The 14,314-nt window shown below is 35.5% G+C and overlaps 1 protein-coding gene across 1 annotated transcript in view; it reads right to left on the reverse strand.

Annotated features, from left to right (window-relative positions):
* Positions 1-13,931, reverse strand: part of RNF212 (ring finger protein 212) — a gene marked incomplete at its 3' end in the record, with an annotated part of 14,493 nt that extends 562 nt beyond the window's left edge. The window contains exons 1-7 of the mRNA XM_009584834.1: positions 13,820-13,931; positions 12,133-12,194; positions 7,999-8,073; positions 5,783-5,839; positions 2,672-2,730; positions 446-510; positions 287-356 (exon numbers count right to left, since the gene is read on the reverse strand). Of these exons, the coding sequence (XP_009583129.1) occupies positions 287-356; positions 446-510; positions 2,672-2,730; positions 5,783-5,839; positions 7,999-8,073; positions 12,133-12,194; positions 13,820-13,931 (500 nt within the window). The remainder of the gene's footprint in view (positions 1-286; positions 357-445; positions 511-2,671; positions 2,731-5,782; positions 5,840-7,998; positions 8,074-12,132; positions 12,195-13,819) is intronic.
* Between the last annotated feature and the right edge of the window lie 383 nt (positions 13,932-14,314).

Consider the following 14,314-nt stretch of genomic DNA (forward strand, 5'->3'; position numbering starts at 1 on the left):
AATTAATCAATCTATCTATCCAGAAAGTCTTTAGAATAAGGTGCATCATGCCTTAGAGTTTTTTCCAGTGAGTACAAAGGCAATCTATACAAGTAGTTATTATGTACACTTGGATAGGTAAGACCCTCCCCAGTTCTTTCAAAATTACACAGTTTGCAGAAACAAAACACTAAATCAGAAAATATACTTACTTTAAACTCACTACAAAAAAATGTCTTTGTGTATAAAATACCAGTATGTTGTTACAGTTAAGATTTTCACTGAAAATTAACAGATTTGTACCTACATTTCAGAAGTGGAAGAATGACTAGGATGAAGAGAACATGAAGAATAACCACTCTGTTTTCTTGAAGGAACTAAAATAATTAATAAATATCATATTAGAATATAGCTATATCCAGTGATATGTATTCTATAATTAGTATCTTAAACCAACACTTCTTACTGGAAAGTGGATTTCTACTTGTATTGGAAAATGGTAGTTGTGTCGTTTGTTCAGGAGGTTTCATACTAAAGGGGAAATATAAGAAACAACAGATATAAATTGAAAGCTGGTTTGGTTAGTTCATTTGTCTAGCTGGTCAATAAAGCACAAAATCAAAGCATTTTATCCATCAACAGCTGATTTTAACATGACATTATTTGCCATGAAGAAAAATAACAATCTATTTGATAAGCTATTAACTTCTCTATATCACAATGTCTGTATCAGTCATTACATGCCCAACAATATCAGTTGAGGATAACATTATGGCAAAGTACTTTATGGAACAACAGATGTTAAAATACAACTATTAACTACAGTTGAGCCAAAAATCTTCATTTCGATGTATACGTTTCCCAAACTTTAAAAAATCTAGTTATCAAAAGAAATGTTGGCATATTTATGCTATTCACCAACAGCTATGTAAAACTGATACCTTTGCCAAAAACCATAAATAAGAGGAATAAGTCTACTGGGCATGCAAGGAGAAGCCCTAGGTCACACTCTCTTGGTAGAAATCTGAAAAATCTGAAATTCAGTAAGAGCTCTGTATTTGGTATAACGAAGATGCTATTTGTTTGAGATGCAGACAAGAAAAAGGAGGAAGTGGATAAAAATATATAAACTATGATAACCCACCACATACAGTTTCCTTTATATTGTTTTTCTTTCAGTTATATTACACCAAGCAGCATAAGAAAACATAATACAGTATTATGTGCACGTCAGAGTCAAAAGAAAGTCTATACTGAAAAAACCACAGAAAAGGAATAAAAATTAAAAAAATTTTGCAATTAAATTGCTGGCTTCATGAACTGGCTTATTAAGGAGACTTCAGCATCCTTGATCACTGGTATTCATAAGGTGGCATTCATGAAGGGCTTCTCTCAAGAAGATGGATCTATAGGGAGAAGTATATTGTAACTATACACTAAATACTCTTAATACCCATATTCACTAAAAGGGAAAAGCAGACCAAACCTGCTAGGTTTTTTTCCCAGTAGTTTTTGAAATCTTAGAAAATGGGAAGGATAGAATAGGACTTAGAAACAAATGCTATATGCAAAATGTAATAATTTCACCATAGGTGGATCACAGTAGATCAATCTGATATCTTTTTTGTTTTGTTTTATGTTCTGGTAAGCAGATTTTTTTAAACAGTAGTAAGATAGTACATTTTTTTCTGCAGTAATTCAATTTAAACATTGGAGTGCTGTATATGCCACGTGGACTTTAAAGCAGAGGTAAGAGCGATTAATTCAGGTAAGTATACCATAAAAAACGTTAAAAGGGAAACAACAAGAAGAAAGGTTGAAGAGAGTGCAGAAATGTTATTAGTGATGTCTCCTTCAGTTTAGTCTTGCAACTGATCCTGTTTAATATACTCCCTGGTGACTCAGGAATAGCCTGCAGTTTGTGAAATCTGAAGACAGAAAGTTCTGAAGATAGAAAGTTACATCAGTATTGAGGAGAACTACATAATGATTTAAAAAATGTGATATTTTCAAACGAATAATTGAAATAACATTTAATGAAATGAAAAGTAATAGCACAGAGTGCACTTAGGGCTCAATAAGAACTTTGGCTTTGAGTTGGAAATAAATAAGATGGAAAGATTAAGATGTATCAGTCAATGAGCAGGGAGATAACGATGAGCTACCTCTTGGCTCTCTCTTTGACACATTCGTGAAAAAAGACTAATTTAAGATGAGTCAAGAAGTTGATTTTTACCAGAAACAGAGAAGATGAGAATCATGTTGCAAAACTCCGGTAATTTCGTAACTGGGCTAGATTCTAGGAAAGATACCATAGTACTTTCCAGGCTGATGTTGTAAAGCCCATTGGAAAAAACACAACCATGTTTATGTAAACGCAAATAAAAATTTTAAAACTGAATATCTATATGATAGAGATTGCTAAAAGTTCATTTTTAGAGTAACTACTGACTTGAATTTAAAAATAAAAGGATTGCTTCCTGACAGCCTTTTTAATATGAAGAAAATGGACCTGATGACAGAAATCACTGTTCATTTATTTCTGTAAAAATACGGTTCTTCTATTTATACAACACAATATATGAGAAAGACAAACAAAGCATGACTTTTTTATTGTTTTATCAATTAAATTTACTGTTTTCTGATTACAAAGACAACTTCTCATTTACTTTTGCTGCATTAAGCCTCTTACCATTGTATCTGATGCATTTGTTGTGTTACTTTCTTGAGAGATTCTTCCAACTTTACCGTCTGTGAGACAATCATAGATTAAAAAAAAATCTATTTGTGTGATATACAACTTCATTTTCATACAACTAGTATTCTAAAGTGTTGAAAGGCTGTTTTCTATTGGTTTTAATCTTAGATATCATTGCTATTCCAGATTTACTGGGGCAAGACTATAGCTGTTATATGGATCCATTAAACAGTCAGTCTGAAAAGATACACTTGTTTTTGGCAGTTATAGACTTAGTTTGATAACCTTTTGTTAAGCATCCTGGTAATATTGGTTAAATGAATACTAAGAAAAGTGCTTAAAAACAGTTTGCTTTTATTTTTCGTCTTTTCCATATCTGATATAAAAGTTATGTTGCACTTAATATGGAATTATCTGGAAAAGATACCAATAACTGTACAAAATACCAAATACCATGTTCCCGTATTTCTCATTTTGGATTCAGATTTGTTCAGTACTTTGCAGTATGTATTTGTAATAAGCTTATGTGAAGAGTATTTCCTACTATGTTATAGACACAACCAAAAATAACATCCATTAAAAAATGTTATGAGCTTGCAGAATTGAAGAACATTAAGGTCAAGAACATTAGGTCAACTCCCTAGTATGTGTATTTTTTACAGTCTTTCATTACATGGTCATACATTATATTTTATGAAGGATGTAAAAATTTACTCAATAGCCTCAATATTGCATCTATATCTTATCTTTAATTTCCATTGTGTGACCTTAGTCCTTCATTACTTCATACTATTCATACTTTGATTTGAAGACAAATTATGAATTTTCTTGTTAACTTTTCATGCTTCTCCTCACAACATTATTTGAATTCTTTAATAACATTACCTGATACACCTTTATAAAATCATATTGTTTGTGTGAGATATTATGCTCTTTTTGCAGACGTGAAACTCTGCAAAACAGATTAAAGACAAAATCTAATTTACATAAGATCTGATTATTTTTCTTTTTCCTAATGAGAGCTAAGTTTGATTAAGAAAGTGACCAGTACAGATGTTAGGAACAATGTACTTTACCCTGCCACTCTGGACAGGGATCATTTTAAGGCCAAAATACCTTAAGGAAGGTGAATAACTATTTGGTTTTCAATGTCTTTGGATCCTAGCACAACACAAGGTCTAGACTTGCCAGGAATATGGACATCATCTGCACCCCAGTATCTGAACAACTCACAGAAACAGCAACAAAGAAGCTTCTATCAACATCTTGAGAGCTGTTGGTTGACAGTGACAAGGATGATGTACTAGAAATAAGGAAGGGGACCACAAACAAGCTAGCCAAGCATAAAAGCCCGGTTGTGAATTTCCTTATGCAGTACTCCTCCTTTCCCAAAGGCCAAGACCTGCAGAGTGGAGAATGGCAGGAAGAACCACTTGTGTCAAAGGGTAGATTTGTGCTTCCTCACCTCCCCAGGGGTCATTGCCATTTGCCGAACTGTTTATACTGTAAATCATTCTTGCTCCATCCTTTTCTCACTCACCTTCATCTCAAAGCCAGTGGCAGGAAGACTCAGATGGAGATTATAACCCTGAGGGTGAGCATCTACTCCCACTCTCTGAACATGTGTGCCTCTGCCAGATGTGATCTAGCCTTCCCCAGCTCCTTCAGACTCCCTCCCAGTGGCCCTGAAAGAGGGAGCATTGCTAACTGAAACTCACAGGAAGGAGACAGATATATCATTGCACAGGGGAAACTCTTCTCTTCCTTGCTCACCTCAGCTTCATTGTCAAACCATTTCTCCACCAGAACAGCCTCACCAGTGATAGCCATAGCTGCACATAGGGTATCTAAGACAAGTGGCCTCTTCTGACCCTGATCCAATGCAAGCAGTTTTAAAATACTAACAAATACATAGAGTGGACAAAAAACCAACAAAACCACCCAAAACAGTGTGCCATTGAAATAGCAACCAACTAAACCTACAGCTGTTTCTGTACTGTCACCTAAACGCCTTCCTTAGGTCAAGCAGCGTCCTTGAGTACTTCACAACCACTGTTAAATGGATATCTCAACAGTAAATAAACTAGAAACTTACCATCAAAAAGTATCAAAACTCCGCACAGACTCTTTGGAGATAATGTTTCTATTTATGCAACATTCTATTAAAAGTTGTATTTTATTTTGCCTACAGGTTTCAGTTTTACCATCCCGAGTCAGTACAATAGATTAGAAGGGGGCATAAAATCAGGATTCCTCCATGGCCTGGCTTTGAAAGCAGAAGGACAGGACCTTGAAAGAACTACACACTCCACAGTACATTAGGACGGATCCCAAAATGCATTCATGGAAAACAGGGGAGAATGGGCCACAAAGCACTTAAGTTTCCAAGCTGTTCTATCCATGAGAACCATATCAGACGCTCTCCTCACACACAAAATGGCCAATTGGCCAGCTATATGAGTTTACCTCTGCCATTTCATACACAGGGCATACATGGGTAGTAGCTTTAAGTAATATACCTGGACATGTCCTTAGAAATGAATGAAACAGCCAACTGTTTTATCAAGTATTTAGAAGTATCTGAGAAATGAAAAAGAAATTTTCTTTCCAACCTACAGAGGAAGAGGCGATGTCACAAATTCAGTACCTGTTCTCCACAGAATAATTTATTTTATTCCTCTTCCCATTGAGCTATGCCTAACTCAGGGTACTAGCCCTTAGTCTTGCTCTCCATTGCTCAAGCTTCTCATTTAGTTTGTCAGCCCTAGTCATCTTTTCCTCTAGACTTATCTGAGTACCAATCTCTCCCCACCTCTTCCACCTTCTCCTCCATGCAGTGAATTGGTTTCTTCTCTCCCTGTCCTTAGACTCTTCGTTTAATCTCAGTCACCCCATAACTAAAATCTGTTTTATTAAATAATAGTAACCATAATTAATAAAGTCCTCATAGATTTTAAACAATTAAAAACTGGTATTTATAATGACAGAAATGAGGCAATCCTGATAAATTGTTCTAAGTATTCCAATAAAAGGTGAATATATTTTCTAAAAATAAACCAAAGTAACAAGGCAAACATAAGCAAAGAAAACCACAGTTAGAGTTACCTTTTGTCTGTGATATGCTAATAAATGTTTACGATGTTTTTCTTGAAATTCTGAAATCTAAAAATAAATACAATTATATCAAGCTTCATGTAATTACATTTATGCAACCTCAGCAAAAAAGTGATGGAGAAGAACTACTTCACAGTATTCAAATTTTTCTATATTTTAATAATATATTTAACATATATTCTTTAAATGCTTTCTAACAAAACATGCCAAGTTATTATCACTGATAAATAAAGTCTTACAAAGTTTATTTAATCTAGTATGACCTACACTAGAGTTGGTAGATTTATTTCACTGAATTTATATTTTAACACTATGTTCAGTAACAAGGTAAAGACATTGGAAAGCCAGTTTAGCTGCGGTGTTTCTTATTCATTAGTGCTAAGCAAACACATAAAATTAATGGCAACATAAAAAGTAATGTGTCTTAGTGGCAATTATAACTTGCCTTGTAAAAATATCCTGTTAATTAAAAAATAATTGTTGGACACACTGTCTGGTGGTGTGTAAGCACTTCTTGTGTCCAAATGAGGATCATAAACCATGACAGGTTAAAAGTGAAAACACACAAGGTAGGCAAGACAAGAGCCTGAGGAACAAATTACAATAGGCAATAACTTACTAATAAATCTTTCTTCTCTCGTATAAGAAAACTGCCAGAAAATGTGCAGGGATAGAGACAACAAAGACGACACACTCCTCTCCATAGTATGTGATGGATGCTAAATACTTACAAAACAACTATCCACCAAAAGCTTTTGAATGCAAAGACACCAGCCCCACCTTGAGAAATCCCTGTACCACAAGCTGTTGAAAGCTAGGAGGCTGTTCTGAAGACATATCACTACATGGCAGCCTTGCTCTCATATGCTTTCCTAAGCACCCGCGGTTGTGACAGGATATTAGACTAGATAAACCTTTGCCCTAACAGAGCACAAGCTGCTTTTATGTCTTTTGATGCTGGTAAAAGCTCTGAACATACCTTAATGCCTTAATTACACTTCAATATGTTTCCCATAGGCTATCTCAGGCTACAGAAAACCCACCTTAGTCTTTTGAGTTTTTTCCTTTTTTTGACACGTTACAGAAGTCTGTATTCACGTGTGATTGGTGGTATAGCTGTCTGGATTTGTTCAGTTTACAGAATAACTGCTGATCATCGTACATGCTGTTAAAAAGTGTGTATGGAAGGACAGAGGAAGGCTTCTTGTTTACCTTGTGTCACCTTGTAACTTGGGAGGAGGAGTGCTGAGGAAAGGGACCACGCTCAGCTTTGGAGAAGTTTGTGAAGCATAGAGTAGAGCAAATGTGAATCCATAATCACCATTAAAGAAAGCAGGTGATCTTCCCTGGGTTACTCTTCTGCTGGATCAGCAAGCTCAGCACAAGACCAAACAAGTACCAGCCCAAGGGAGATGAGAATACACAGTGAAGGTTGCAGGTGTGTTCAGGGAGAATGTACTACTACAGTTCAACCTAGAGTGGTTGCTCAGTAGAGGGACAAGGACAAGTCCCAAAGCCAAGCTGAAAAGATGCAGGAAATGAGGAGGCAATAGGAGTTCATATGTATTCATTTAACCCAGACAGCTACTAAAGTTCTGGACTGGAAACTAAGCCTGAAGGAAGGGATCCTGCCTGGAGTTTACAGAAGGCTAGGAGGAAATTTACCTTGAAATCTTTTATTGCATCTGTCTGAAAAAAGCAAACCTGTTTTGGGTTTTTTGGCTTTTTAGGAATTAGATTGTTCTTATTTTTAATAAAGCCTAGCCTTTGAGATCGGGGATCTTTGTTAACTTGCTTGCTTTGATTTTTAAAAAAAGAGAGAGAGAGAGAGCATTCAGCTCAGGGTTTTAGCCAGCTCAGGTTTTCACTGTGTAACTTTTTATTGCTATAATTAGGGCACACTATCTGGGCATGTTTAAGGTTCCGGCAGATCTAATTTTTCATTGCATGGCATAGAAAGTGATTTTACATCATTAAAATAACCAGACTAGTGGTCCTCAGAGAGAGTTTGAAAACATAAGCTGTGACCGTGATGAATAATTTATGCTTTCTTAAGAACTTTGAAACTGTGGAATTAAGAAAGTAAAGACGGTAACGGGCATACATTCATTTTTAAGCATTCACTCATATATTTTTCCCATTTATACAAAAATCAGTAGCAGTTGCTAATTATTTTATAGAGTTAAAAGGTTTTAAGGCAGATTCACCTGTGTTATTTCTTTTGAATATTTCTTGCATAACGTATCTATTCCCATGAACAGTGATTGAATATCAGGATTTGTCTACCAAGAAAAGAAAGTATACCAAAGTTAGCATTTCTACTTGCAAATTATATTAAATAAAGCATTTTGTGAAGCGTTCCTTAAATTGATTGATGTATATAAATAAAAAAATGACAGATCAAGAGTAGGATGATACAGAAATTGAAAACAAGACCGGTTTTATTTAATGGCCTCATTAACCATCTGGAAGGCTTTGTGCTTTTGTTTAAATATATTACACATATATACACATATGTTATTGTAACTAAGACGATGACAATTTCTAGAGGACATTCAAGGAAGATGTTGTGGTCCCCTGGAAAAGGCATTGCCTTCAGACCAACAGCCAGGTTTCTGGCAGTCCTTTTCCCAGCTTTCTCACCATCCCTAGCCACATGGATGCATCTTATAATCAGTTTTGGTTCAAAGTCCTTTTTTGGAATGTTTCCAATGCTGACTGGGATCCCCTTATCTCTCCTGCCTGTTGGGCAGCAGAATGCTATCCTAGCATAAGAAAAAAGCCCTAAAATGATAGTTGAATTTTTCAATTATTTTATGACTGAGACTTTTAATCAGAGATTATGATGTGGCCTCACAAATGGCCATCTGTGTTTTTAGAAAATGCTGAGTAAGTGTTCTGTACTTAAGCTATCATTGTAATAAAGACATATTTATTATTTATGGTGACAAAGAAATGCTACAAAATGTAAAGTGAGTTTCAGAATGATAGTGACATTTGGACATCTATCCAAATCTACAAAGCAATGTAGATAACTTAGTTAAGTGTTACTTTAATCCAGAATACATGTATTCCTAATTTATTCATAAGAAAAACAAACAAAATACAATCCCAAAATAATTACAATACAGTACTAAGTTAAAATATTATATTACACATTTCTATCATCTTCTACTGTAACAGTAAACAGCTTTTAAAAATGAGCCAAAAAACCCTCAACTACCTGTAAATTGTAAACTGTAAGGTTCTTTTTGATATACTGTGATTGTATAATAGAAGGTAGGTTTACGACTAGCCAAAAGTTGAATAAAAAAGCAAAAACAATCCCAGCATACTTAGATGATAAAAGAAGATTGTCCCAGAAAGAAGGCATCCTTCAGGTAAGGAACCACCTTTCAAAATCCAATCAAAAAGAACTGAAACTGTTGCAGGAAAAATGTAAATTAATCCCAGAAGTACTAAAGAATCTCAAAAAGTTTAAAAAATTAAAAAATTAAAGAAAGGTGAATTATTGAAAGAAATAAGAAGTAGGCCACCTGTGAATGAAACAACAGTTTTCTAGGCTACTAAGAAAATAGAAAGATAAGTGCTATCACTTAAATTAAATATATTGCATTGAAATAAAAAAGAGTTAGGCTTTGCTCCATTTGGAAATGCACAAACATATAGAGAGACAATATTTTTACCTACTCCAAAAATAGTGTAACACTAGTATAAAGTCAAATATCCAAGACTAAATAACAGCTGTATTTGCCAAACCCATTTTCAAAGTGTGCTTATATTATATATTTTTAATAATAAGAAGGAATTGAGTCTCATATCTATGAAAAATAATTACCTGAGTAGCTAAATTAATAACCTGGATTTACAACAGATTTATATCTTTTGTTCCCCATATTCTGACATCAGCTACTTCGATGTCCTGTATAGCAATTCATCTGAGAAAAGGTGGCATGCACTGTTTGGTTACTGTAGAACTGTGCATGTGGCTGCCAAATGCACTGCTGCTAACTGATGAGCCATACTTGCACTTCTCTCACCAGGGGAACTAAACTGCTTTTCCTTGCTTTCCCTAGCTACTAATTTTTATAGAACTCACAGGAGGAAATTAATTGCATTTGAAACTTCCTCTGCTCTTTTGAATTTGGTTGACATTAGCTAAAGCATTCAAAAATTTCCACAGGGTGAATTGGCAGACTGACAAAGAGAAAAGCAGACAGGCAGATAGCACAGTCTAACCTAACTACAGTATTTAAGTAAAGAAAATACAAACAAGACAATAAAATTTCATCGAAAAAAAATTAATGTGTTCATAAAAATACATTTGGCATCTTTAAAATGTATTCATAGGAGGCAAGCTCTAGAAACCTATTTAGGCTCCTAACAAAACAATGACCTTGGTTTAAGAACCTATCAGATCTGAGAAAAACAAAAACCAACCAGCTTCGTTGCTGATTTAAAAACTCTTTAAAATAAAGGTTTGTAGAACACTGTTTATATTTTATCTGTTGCATGGAGGAGTAGCAGATGGTAACATGATATTCTGAAATAATGAACAGCAAGATTCTGATTTATCATAACACTTAACCATCCCCTGGGAAAAAGCAAGTGTGGATTGTGAAACATAGAGGAAGATCTAAAGGTCTCAAGCATGCATTGCTGTAAAGATGAGAATATTTAATGTGTAGATGTTGATTGCCCCGATATACAATTTAATGAAGAGTTTTAACACATTTATAGGACCCCCTACTCATTGGGAATTCTTCCATAGCATCAAGCTCATAAAGGTTACCAGATATATTTCCACTCAGGTTCCTGAATTATAGAGCCATGACTTTTTTATATGCATCTTTAATTATCATTCCAATCATTTTATCTGTTCTTAATCAAGGCTAAGCAATCATCATTAATGTCTTTTTTAAAGAATATGGTAATTTGCTTCCTTCCAGTCCTCCAGAGCAGTGGCAGGTTCTAATGAAACATCTAATATTTCTGTTAGTATCCCAATCATTGCATTTTTAAATTCCTTCAGTATTTTTGAAGCAAATCATCAAGTTCTGTTGAAATACTGCAATTTAAGACTGCTCTAACTTCAAAATTAACTTTGTTTTGAGCAACGTGTTGGACAAGATGACCTCCAGAGGTCCCTGACAACCTAAATTATTCTGTGACTGAAATTAATAACATAATTTGCAGCCAGGGTAGGCTGATATTGAAAGCTATTAAAATACCTCCTTTAGAAGTTTTATGAGGGGCTTTTTGGGTTTTTTTACTTGATTACTGTGTGCATTGTTCCTTTGCATTATGTTTGCATTCTGTCGTTTTGCTGTAATTTTTTAGTTTTTGTAGCATTGTGTTCTTCACCCTGTTTCAGTTCTGCAAGATTCTGTGTTTACAAATATGAAATATAGTGTAACACTTTTTTTACTTTTTTATATACAGTATACAGAGGTAGAGGTTTCTGTATTTAGATATACCTCAGCTCAGTTTTAAACATATCTAGAGAAACCTCTAGAGAAATCATGCCCTCCTTCAAAGGTTCAAGGTTAGTCCCAAATTGTCCTCTATTTCACATACATGATTGCCTTATAACCTTGTAGGACTTTACATGTTAGCTGTATTGAATGCTTCTAGTATTTTTCTTCTATCATTGTAAGGCAGGCTTGTCTCTTAGGTAGGCATCAGTCTAGGAAAATATAAATGTTTTCACAACCCATTTATGAAATCAGCTAAGGAGAAGATGGTTTCTGGGAGAAATGGGAAAATTAAATCTTTCTAATGATTATTCAAGAAAGGGAATTAAAAGCTATTCATTCTCTGGTGAATTACAAGAATTCCTAATAATATTTCACATCCTCTCTTAATCACATGGCCATGAGGAAAATAGTTAAGCTTAAAAGAAAATAGGTAAATAAACTCAATACACTTGGAAACACTGATGTGCCACCATGCAGATTTTCGATTCAGTCCATCACATGAAATAATTCATTACAGTCCACTTTCTCTGATGTACAAATGCCAAAGTCAATAAATATTTTTCCATATTTTGAAAGTAGTCACTGATGTTACACAGTAGCCAGTCACGTTTCTTGAAAAGGTTGGAGTGATTTACAGCCCATTAGAATCTGAAAACCTAAAGAGTCTCCGTATGCTTTTATTCGAAGAAATCCATAAAACTAAAAGCTGTATAGTGCATAAGTATCTAAGTCTACCAACCTATCATCAGTAAATATTTATGTCACAGTTGGCAAACAAAAGGGAAATATTTTGTAATGCAAATAATTCAGCTGTTAAGCAACCTACAGATTAATGTAATACAACAATACTGAAGCTTCATTTACCTGTTTTGAAAGGAATAATGTACGACAAGGAGTTCTACATATCAAACATTCATCTTTTTTGCCTGTAAGGTAAAGACACATTTAAAACATACATCAAACTCAATAGATATTGAATACATTTTTAATAGAATTTGATGCCTAAATCTTTGTTTGGAGCTTGTGGAAGGAATCTCAAGGTTATACAAGAAATGCAAATAAACATGAATAAAGAATTTGATTCTATAACCATTACACACAGTTGCACAGGGAAAACGCGTGTGAATGTCATCAAGCCTTACTCCTGCAAATAAGCATTCACGTAAATGATTTTATGAATATCATTAGTGTCACTGAATGCAGGTGACTTTTAGTTCCTTTGATTTAAATAGGACTACTTGCCTGGTTTAATTAAATGTATGCTTAAGTGCACTAATGAGTTAGAGTCAACGAGATATATGACTTTTTAGATTGGGGCCCACCCTGGCTCTCTCGATAAAATATATGAAAACTTAACTTCAAAGAATTAATAATTTTACCTTGTGAATTTTTCCAGTAAAAAATTCATCACATCACTTTTTAAAACTTTATTATTTTTAAAATGTCTCTTTGATTATTTGCAAACATATTAGCAAACATTTCTAGTAAATGCTTATGACTACAATTTGTAATTGATAATTTTACTAGCTGATTCCTTTCTAAGGATTCTAAGGATCAATATTTATAAACATCTTTAAAGAGTAAATACATTTTAAACCTGATATTACCATTATTATTGAACGACAGCAAAAAAATATATAATGTCTCAGGTTTTTTTCTGCCAAATAATATTAACAGCAGAAAGGAAAGCTGTTGTTCAGGTTCTAGGAGCCTGCAAGTTGTATTTAGAGGCTGCATTTTATGATACTTTCTCCTCAACAGCAACCCTGTGAAAACTTTTAGTCAAAAGTGTTTAATTTTGAAATACAGATCAATCATTTATTTCTGTGTGCCCTTACAAAAAACAGGGCATTTAGCATGACCTCAAAAGGAAAAACATTGATGTCTGTCTGCTATTTTTTTCTTTTGAAAAAGCAACTTCCTTAATCCACTATGTCTTTTCCACAGATCTTCATCTAAGCACATCACAGGAGTCCCAGAATATGACTCAGGAATACATACAACACACAAGAGCTTCAAAACATCACCTCCAATCTCTTAATGCTGCTGAAAATTTTCTAGTGTTTCAGTGACAATACTGAGATTTAAAATGTCTTAAGACTATTAGCAAAATCTGCCCTAAACAAATCCTATGTTTTGCAAATTGCTCTTTCATAATGAAAAAGCATGCACTTTCCAAAATTAGACAGAACAGAATGCCATCTTATTTTGTATTGTAAAACAATGCAATCATGGATCATAAGCACCCAGACTCAACTTTTATTAAAGCCTCCAGTTTTTAGCATCTAAGGCTTGTTCTCAAAGCCACATTGCTCCAGCCAGATTCATCTGGCAGCAGACACAGGTGGGTTTTTACTATTTAAAGAAAAACAATAGCAAGAGTTGAAAAGGTTTATCAATAACATTAGACTGACTGAAATAAATGCTCAGGCCTTTCTTTTTTCCACAGTGAGTCAGAAATGCTAACAGTTAAGGTAAATGTGTGCACACTGGCACTGCCTGACCCGCTGAAGCAGAGGGCTGAGCCACCCGTGCCTGCAGCAGCTATTACCTTTCTGGAGGCAGATCTCACAGATAACATGGCCACAGCTTGTGAGGCTGAACCGTGGGGTGGGCTTGCAGGGCTCACAGAAGCAGACGTTGCAAAAGACCGGGACGGCCATGGGTCGGAGGGGCAGGAGGGCCCGGCAGGGAGCAAGCGTCTAAGACAGATGCTGACCCTCCTTACCGCCCCCGGGGTGAGGCCTACAGGCCTCCCTCCGCCATGTTCCTCCAGTCTGAGGCACCACCGGGCCCTGAGGTGAGGGGTGGCAGCGCCCCTCCCCCACCCGGGGGGGCCTGAGGGCAGCAGAGTTTGACCCTCTCACCCCCCGAAAAAGGGGGTTTTCTGGCTTCTCACTACCAAACTGGAGAGGGTGCCCACGCAGGGGATCCTCTCTGAGAGATTTCCCCCTCCCTTCCCCACACATGGGCAACTGAACTGGACTAATCTCTGGGTAGGTGCTTCGCCACGAGCCCTGTCCTCCTCACAGAGGCGGCCATGCCG

The sequence above is a fragment of the Fulmarus glacialis genome, unplaced genomic scaffold (genome assembly GCF_000690835.1).
Source record: "Fulmarus glacialis isolate BGI_N327 unplaced genomic scaffold, ASM69083v1 scaffold47709, whole genome shotgun sequence".
NCBI classification, from domain to species: domain Eukaryota; kingdom Metazoa; phylum Chordata; class Aves; order Procellariiformes; family Procellariidae; genus Fulmarus; species Fulmarus glacialis.